Source organism: Syzygium oleosum, unplaced genomic scaffold (genome assembly GCF_021117445.2).
Source record: "Syzygium oleosum isolate NSW1041296 unplaced genomic scaffold, Sole_v2.1 Sole_v2.04, whole genome shotgun sequence".
Taxonomy (NCBI): domain Eukaryota; kingdom Viridiplantae; phylum Streptophyta; class Magnoliopsida; order Myrtales; family Myrtaceae; genus Syzygium; species Syzygium oleosum.
Genome location: NW_026607488.1, coordinates 13737339 through 13746205, shown reverse-complemented (window position 1 = coordinate 13746205; position 8867 = coordinate 13737339). Strand labels below are relative to the sequence as shown.

Sequence of the window (8867 nt, the reverse complement as noted above, 5' to 3'; positions counted from 1 at the left end):
GAAGACTTGGTAATATGCAGGGTAGCTTCCCCAATAAACTATATCTACATATAATCGCACCTTGAATCATTAAGTAAGTCATGTCTTATAAAGAAAGTGGAGCTAAAACCTTCTTTTCATTCGGCAGCTGACAAGTGGCAGTTTGGGAGAAGAACAGGATTTTATTAATTTCCTACCACCCACGAACCTAGCTCGGGAAAAAGAAAATCTACCAAAAGTATTTTATGAAAAGTAAGAAAAATTGTATTAAATGATCAAATCATCATCGATGAGCTTATCATATCTGAAATACGAAGCTCATCAACTTTTGTGCGACAAGAGAGCGCATTTCTAGATATTTTCGGTCTTCTTTGAGTGGTAAAAGAGTTGTAAAAGAAACAAAGAAGAAACGGTACGAGGATTCAAAAATTCATCAAAGACCATTTCAAAATCAGGTGATAATTTACCTTACCAAAAAAAAAATCAGGTGATAAGAAACAAATGGCCAAGTCGTCGTAGTTGTTATAGGGTGAGAAGGGGAAAATAGATAAAACCTCTGAAGATTTGGTAGGAATCTGCATGAAAACCTTCTGATGAACCAAATACTGGGTCAAACATTTTCATCTATAAAGAGAGAGCATGTTGCCATGCAAGTCCTCACTCCTCCCTCAAGCAATACTAGTCTGTGCAAGGATTAGAACTCGCGATCAAGGCCCCAACTCCTGTTCACAACCACAATGAAGTTTCTTCCCATTAGCTTTCTCATCTTGGCTTTAGCAACTGTCGCTGCTTTAGCTTACGACCCGAGTCCTCTTCAGGACATATGCGTGGGAACCAATGATATGGAATCTGGAGGTTGGTTCCTCAATTCTTGCATTAGTCATGTATTTCATTTCTGGCTTATGATGTCGAAACTGAAACACCAATTTTTTTTCTTATGCAGTATTTGTGAATGGAAAGTTCTGCAAGGACCCAAAAGAAACCACGGCTGATGATTTCCTCTTTATGGGGTTCAGAACGCCTGGAAACACATCGAATCCGCTCGGATCAAAAGTCACACAGGCTTTTGTCGACCAATTTCCAGGACTCAACACTCTTGGAATATCCATGGCTCGCATTGACTTCGCTCCTGGCGGCCTAAATCCTCCCCACATTCACCCTCGTGGCACCGAGGTTCTGGTCGTAGTGGAGGGTACGCTACTTGTTGGCTTTGTCACGTCCAACCAATTAAACAACAAACTCTTCACCAAAGTACTGTACAAGGGGGACGTGTTTGTGTTCCCTATTGGTCTCATTCACTTCCAGTTGAATATCGGAAACACGTATGCACTGGCCTTTTCCGGTCTTAGCAGCCAGAACCCAGGACTCATTGTCATTGCTAATAATGTTTTTGGAGCGAAGCCACCCATTTCTGTTGAAGTTCTCACCAAGGCCTTCCAAGTGGACAAGAAGGTTGTTGACTACCTCCAGGCGCAGTTTTGGTACGACAACAACTAAATGAATCTATCATAAGTTACACAAAATAATTGAATTATGAGACTTGTAAAATTAATCTTATTTCCATAAGTGGTTGCTCTAGACACACATAACTAGACTACATACCACATGTATGCCTTATTTCGAATAAAAGATTGTTACCTCTCTCGACTGATTTCAAATAAAATATTATTACCTCTCTCTCTCTCTCTCTCTCTCTCTCTCTCTCTCTCTCTCTCTCTCTCTCTCTCTCTCTCTCTCTCTCTCTCTCTCTCTCCCGAGGCGTGTACTTCAACGCGGGTTGTGCCGTAGGTGGTAGATGTTGAGCCTGAGGCGTGTACTGTAACGCGGGCGAGAGACATGGCCTGAGGCGTGTACTGTAACGTGGGCCGAGGAGTGCTGGGAATGTAACAGCCCGAATTTCGATGTAATTTCCGGGATCAATGAAACTGATATTATTTCGCATTTCATTTTAGTAAGTCTCACCCAGAGCTGATCACTCTCGGGATACTAACCAATAGGGTATGGCTAGCTAGAAGATGGTACGTGGACCGGGGACCCTGTCGCGAAAGGGATACCGATCACGAGAGACGTTGAGGAAATATTTTGAGCCAATGTGGGCTGATCTTAGGAAAGAGTAATGGATTGGGTTTGGCCAAGGCCAACGATGTACGATTGGGACGCAGGTGATTCTGCAAGACCAAAAGTGCACGTGGTCAACCAGTCCGGAACTTGAACCTAATGATTGTGACCTCGGGAACTAATGATAATTTCTCATTCTCTCAATGATCGAGACCATCACGATACGAATAGCCCTAGGTCGATACGCGTAACCTCTAAACAGCCGCCCGTTAGTGAGAGACTCTGAAATTGAAAGTTTAGCGAGTTTTGTTCACGGAATTGGGCCCGGATTTCGGTATCGATTTTCAAAGGCTTAAGAGACTATTTTTAGGAATCTGACGTCATATTACGCTGGCCACTCACATGTGGAGTTAGTACGAGTAAAAATTGGAATTTCGGTCCGGGGGTGAAAAATTACGATTTTGCCCCCGGGATGCCAGAGTCGCTTTTCGAGGCCAAATGAGGTTATTTTTCGTGGCCGATGCCATTTTTGGGTGGCCACGCATACCAGGAGTCGTTTTGGACAACAATTGGAATTTCGACAAAAATTGGAAAAATAATATTATTTTATTCCCGAAACTTTGACGTGGATTTTCGAGGGCTTGCGCGATGAATTTCGCGATTCCGACGCCATATCATGTTGGCCACGCATATATGGAACGCGTATGTGCGAAAATTGGAATTTCGGTTCGGGATCGGAAAATTACGAAAATGCCCCTAGGCCATTTTTGATTAATTCCGAAAATTGGATTTAATTTTGGGATTAACCATGGTGAGTTAAAGTTAAACCAGGTCTGGTCAACCATGGTTAGGGGACAAAAGACCATTGTACCCCTAAATTATTGGATTTGATCAAATCTAGTCCATTAGATCAAGGGTAAAATTGTCAAATGGGCTTGGATAATGACACTTGGACTCCACTAAGACTATCTTTGACCCATTTGACCATACCCTCTCTCTCTCCTCTAGCCATTCTGCCGAGAGCTTCCCCATTTCCCCCAAATTCTTCTCCCTTTTCTTCCTTTTCCGGTTTTGCCGTGCACTTTCTCGCAAGTTCTGCACCTGTTCACGCCGGAACAGTCACCCGTGCATGTCGCCCCGCGAGCCGTAACCACCAAGAACTAGTTCCACCTCTCGTGCACCACCACGCTCCGGGTATAGTCCAAAAACAGCTCTCTCTCTCCCTTTTTCCCTCTTTTCTCATTTTTCTGTTTTACAAACAAGATCACGGAGCTTCGCGGAGCTCCGATCGCTGCCCGTCGACACCCTACTGCTCAAAGCATGTCCATACGTCGCCGTTCAGCCCGGTCCGTACATCGACCGTACAATTTATCGTTCACGTCCGTACGGTCACTGTTCATCCAGACCCCCGTGCGGCCGTCGCCGCCGTGACCGGCGCCTCGCCGGCCACCGTTCCCAGCCGTCCGTACAGTGTGTCCGTACGGGGGGGTGGTACTGTTCACGCGTCCGTACGGGATCGCTGTTCACCCCGTCCGTACACCGCGCCGCCGTCCGCGGGAATTCCGCCGCCGGTTTCACTGTTCATCGTTGATCGGCCGCCATTCCCGTCGTCGTGACCCTTGTTTTGGTGAGTAAAATTCCTAAACCCGGATTAGGACTGATGTTGCGTTTTTCTGGACTGGTTTAGGTGTTATCGGTGCATTTTGGACTGGCTTAGATAATAGCAGTGTGTAATTGAGACTGGGTTGAGGACCGATTAGTAGAATTTATTATCGGAAAAATTTAGTGGATTAATGAAAATCGTTGGGGAGGATAATAGGGTTTAATGACCAATTTAGGAGTTCATCGGTGAAATTGCCGGGTATGCCCGGGTTGTCTGAATTATATTGGTGCTCGTGGTTCATTGCATTGCATAACATGAACACGCATTACGTATGCCAAGAGTGAGGCATGTGATGAAAATTGTGCGAGAATGCGTGTCTGCCATGAGCATGTGATCACCTAAAATACCCTGAAGCGTTATACGCTGGGTTCGAGATAATAATGAGCGTGTGATCACCTAAGGACCTTCGGGTCGATACCGTCCTCATGCACTTTGAAGCGGACGATGCCCGGTACGTCCGGAAGGCGACCATCCTCATGCACTTTGAAGCGTGCTCGGTTCGCAAGGAGAACGTGTTGCGCCTCATGCACTTTGAAGCGTGCTAGAGACACTGGGCCGAGATCGGATGCTGCGCCTCATGCACTTTGAAGCAGTGCTAGACGCACCGGGCCGTGAAAATTGATGACTCGAGTCGTAATAATAATTAATTGGGCAAGTGTGCCAGTGTGGGCCAGTGGGCCAAAGAAATGTGCATGACATGTCAATGACATTTGCATGCATAAACATGCATTGAATGGCATGCGAGTGTGTGAGACTCGGTGTATGAGCATGTGATTGGCGTACGTGTGATAATGTGTGCCACGTATGTCCTGTGATTATTACATATTGAACTATCTAACCTGCAGGGGTCAGAGAATTGTATGATTATGGTTGTGTTAGGATTTTAAATGTTTGTTTCCGGTCAGGAGATTGCATGCTAGCCTAGCCTAGGTTTAGGGGTTGAACTCATTGAGATTCGTCTCACGGTTGTGTAAACCGAAACATTTTCAGACCCCCAGCAGTAGGATGCCGAGGTCACCACCTCTTTTTGGGAATATCGCCTTTTATCCAGCATCGTCAACATGCACCCGGTGGGGATGGAGCGGACCGGAGAAGTGGCTGTTTGGATTATTCTCACTGTTGGTGTTTCCTTTTTGGTTGTCGTGAACACTGTAAAAAGAGTTTTAAAATAGTAATATAAGTATGTACATATTTTCTGCGTTGATCGTTGTTTATTGGATGGCTATCCTTGGCTCATATTGTAATTGTCTGGGTTTGTTTATTTTATACTTCCGCTTGTGCTTGATCTCTGTATGGGCGTGGGTCGGCGACGCTTCCTGGGACGTCGCAATTTATCGACCGAAGGTGGGATGCTTACGCTTCGTGGGGTACGGGGCGTGACAGGGAATATGGCCAACTTGAGGCGGTACCATTACGCGGGCCCAGGAGTGTTGTGTATATGAGATGGTCGCAGTGAACCTGAGGCGGTACCATTACGCAGGTCACTGGCGAGTGAGGTGGAAAAGATGCGATGAAACGGGAACAAATGCATGAAATGTCATTAGAACATGCATATGAGTGGAATAGTGCTATTATAAGACTAATGTGCAGGTTGCGTATATTGAGAATCAGGTAAGTACGATTGTGTGGACGTTGTTTGTGTGTGGCTTGATTTGGTGTCTGGACTTGTTTGGAATACGTGGTAGCCTAGGTAAGGTTTAGGTTGTGTACTTACTGAGAAGTGTCTCATGGTTGTACCAACCAAACCATTTCAGAGCACCCGCCCAAGCTATGAACCTTCCGTCGCCGCCGCTACAGCATTTTGGGATTGTTATGCATACTAATCATGATGTGGTAGAGTTCCCGATCGAGATTGAGGCCGATTCGGAGTCGTCGGATGAGCCTGTGCCTGATGAGGATTCGGATGAGGATTCCGAAGAGAGTGAGTCAGAGTGGACGCCAGCAGAGGGCGTAGGGATTAGTTTTGGAGCTGAGAAAGAGTCTGGAAGTGTCCTATTTTGGTGTAGCGTTACCTAGGCTACTAATCTTTTGTGATATCGGTGGGTTGCAGTTTAGTAGTTCAATGTGCATATTTGCTTTGTGGTTTGTAAATGGCGATTGTGGCATAAGTTTTTAATGTAAATGGATATTGTACTTAAATTGAGGTATAGTATAAGATTTGGTGGTTTGGCAATTTATTCTCTTTAGTACCCCTGGTAAATCATTGTCTGGGTGTTCGTTGTTTCCGCCGCGATTAAACTCTGATGGGTTTCTTTTGGGTCGGCGATGTTTCCTAGGACGTCGCACTATTTCGACCGAAGAGGGATGTCGCGTGCTCGATGGGGTTGGGGGCGTGACAGTCCCAATCCACATCAGGATTGTCATCAAATCCAATGCTTGTTGCTGACTTGTTTCATAGTTCGACTTCTGCCTTTCTGTGAATACCGTTTCCGGAGCAATTCGGTGGGAGCTCTTATGATTCAAGTACTTCATTAGGAGTACGAAAGAGACGAAATGTATTTGCTACGGTTGCCTCTCATTGACAGTTGAGAATTGAAATGCCTGGCTGAAGGCCAATCTAAACCTGCTCTCAGAGTCAGCTGAATTTGTTCTCCTCAAGAATGACGATCACGTGGTATTTCTCAAACCATGGAGTCAGGTACTGCTCGATCTTAGTTTCAAAAAGAAATAATGGCCCCCTTAATCCTCAACTAAGTCATGACTTATAAGCTCTGGAAGCCACTGGAATATCATTAAATGCTTATGAACAAAGTCGACCTATGACTCTCTTTTCATTAGGATGCAGAGAAGTGGCAGCTTGGGACAAGAACAGTCTCTTATTACCTACAATCCGCGAACCATGCTCGGGAAAACAGAAAAAAAAGGTGCCAATGACATTAAATGGTCAAACCGCGGTAATGAGCTTATTGTTTATGCAGGAATGATTATTTTATCCATTTTGGGGCAATGAAAGAGTGCAATGCAACCAAGTAAATGTGAAGAACTTTGGTATTGGGTAACAAAGATGGGGACATCGATGACAAGAGTATTTTCGGGATGAAGATGGATATGGATATTGTAAGGACCCGGGGTCTACACTGTGTAATATTGTCCGCTTTGGGCCCACTGACCCTCACGGCTTTAAAACGCGTTACACAGAGTAGAGAACCCAAGCCTTATAAACTAGGCCAGGACTCCCCCCCTAAGCGATGTGGGGCAAGAGACATGCCCCCCCTTGCCATCCTAGAAGCCTGCCAGGAGACGCTCCTTGTCCAGGCCCTCTGGCCCCGGCGACCACTCCCCGCCCTCGTCGGACCGGGTCGTTACAGATATTGTTCTCCTTTTGCAATCTAGATAACCAGTTCAATCTTTTGGAGATATCCCATTGTCGCAGAAGAAATGGTCTTTACTTGATCAGGCTGCATTGATGATGCTAGACAGTTTACCTTTTTTGTCACGCCCCGAACCCTACGAGCGCGCGATCATCCCTTTGTGGTCGTAATGTACGCGACAGCCCAGGACTTGTCGCCGACCCAATCGAAACACTAACGAGTAACGCATGCGTAAGCAACCTCGAACTCTCCGTACAACATATAAACAACGGGATAGTAGAGAGACAAAGAATACACATCAACAAGACACTTTTATAAACATAACATCGATTACAACACATACATTTGCAAGCCTTCTACGAGGCCACTATCTACAAACCACGCACAATAACATGGATCGGGTGGTTGGTAAGCTTAACTCCTCTACAAAAAGGTGCACTCAAAAGACGGGGTAACTCGACCTATCCTCAATCCCCGTAGTATCCTGGCAGCGTCTCCGGATCAATCACGGTCGCGGGTCTGAAATGGTTTGGTTATACAACCATGAGAACACTTCTCAATAAGCAACTACCTAAGCCTCGCTTAGGCCAAAGCGTACTTCCGAACAATTCTAAACATGCGATTCAAACAATCGACGTGCCATAAACAATCACAGTCGTCCTTACCTCGCCTTGGCACATACACAAGCCCTGCACGTTAGAATATCGCCATAACATGGCCAATTGCCCATCAAGCACGCGCAAAGCAATTCATGGCATGATCAAGCATAACATGGTCAATAATCCAGACGTACTCATCAATTAACTCAGGCAAAGCATTCCTCAATGCAAATCACACTCATTAAGTCCAGATTATTAACGACCCCTCGGGCCACCGAACTCCCGTCGGTCTTCTGGCGTAACCAGGCATCGTCTCGCTACTTCGGCGACGGCAACGTCCGGAACCCCCGCCCAGACGGCATTCCACAAAGGAGCATCGATCCGGCCTCTACCGCGATCGGCAACGTCTAGAACCCCCGCCTAGACGGCATCCGAACTCCCGCCGGGCATCGTCTAGAACTCCCGCCTAGACGGAACGTGTCGTGACCATGCACACACCTCAACAATCATTACCAATTCTTATCTTTGTAAATTAGCCCAATGTCAACTAAATCCACCAAAATGTCATGGTAACACCGATCAGTTCCCGAGAGAGAGAAAAACCGAGTATGCACAGAATCGGGGCCAAACTGGGCAGTAACATAGTCACCGAATTTCCTTTAAAATAAATAGTAAATCAACTCCAAAAATTATTAAATTTGGATATGTCGTATAAAACATCTTGATGAATATTTTCCGTGCAGAACTCGAAACCCAGTTCCTACCGTAAACACCTCTTTTTGTCACTTGAAGTCAGACAAAATTTAACCCGTCCGGTCAGGCCGTCTGACCATCAAAATGCATCTCATCCAGTACCCAAATCATTTTGGAAAGCCTTCAAATTTTTATATGTCATAGAAACAAATGTTCTTAACAATTTTTGTGAAGGAAGTTTGTTGAAAAGAGGTCTGGAAAAAATTTGTAGAAAATCGGAAAGACCAGAAGGTCGGATGAACAGTAAATCCTGCAGACTGAATTCGGTCCAAAAATGGACTTACGAATGGAACTAAATGGTCTCCAAAAATTCCAGATTTAATATATGTCAAACTTCAAGATGTTATTAACAACTTTCATGAAGAACACTTCCTCAAATTCGGCCCACACAAGTCACAGTAAAAATAGAAAAATCCAGCGACGCAGCAGCAATCTTACCGGAAATTAACCAACAAGCACCACCAAGCAAACCAAGCACAACCAGCCACTAAACCAACTATCCAC

At 45.4% G+C, this 8867-nt stretch overlaps 1 protein-coding gene across 1 annotated transcript; it reads left to right on the top strand.

The window, feature by feature from the left end:
• The first annotated feature begins 656 nt into the window (after nt 1-656).
• LOC130138093 (germin-like protein subfamily 1 member 7) lies at nt 657-1476 on the top strand. The gene is made up of 2 exons (XM_056311095.1): nt 657-834; nt 923-1476. The coding sequence occupies exons 1-2, from the start codon at nt 717-719 to the stop codon at nt 1474-1476; spliced, it is 672 nt and encodes a 223-aa protein (XP_056167070.1). The 5' UTR covers nt 657-716.
• The last annotated feature ends 7391 nt before the right edge of the window (nt 1477-8867 follow it).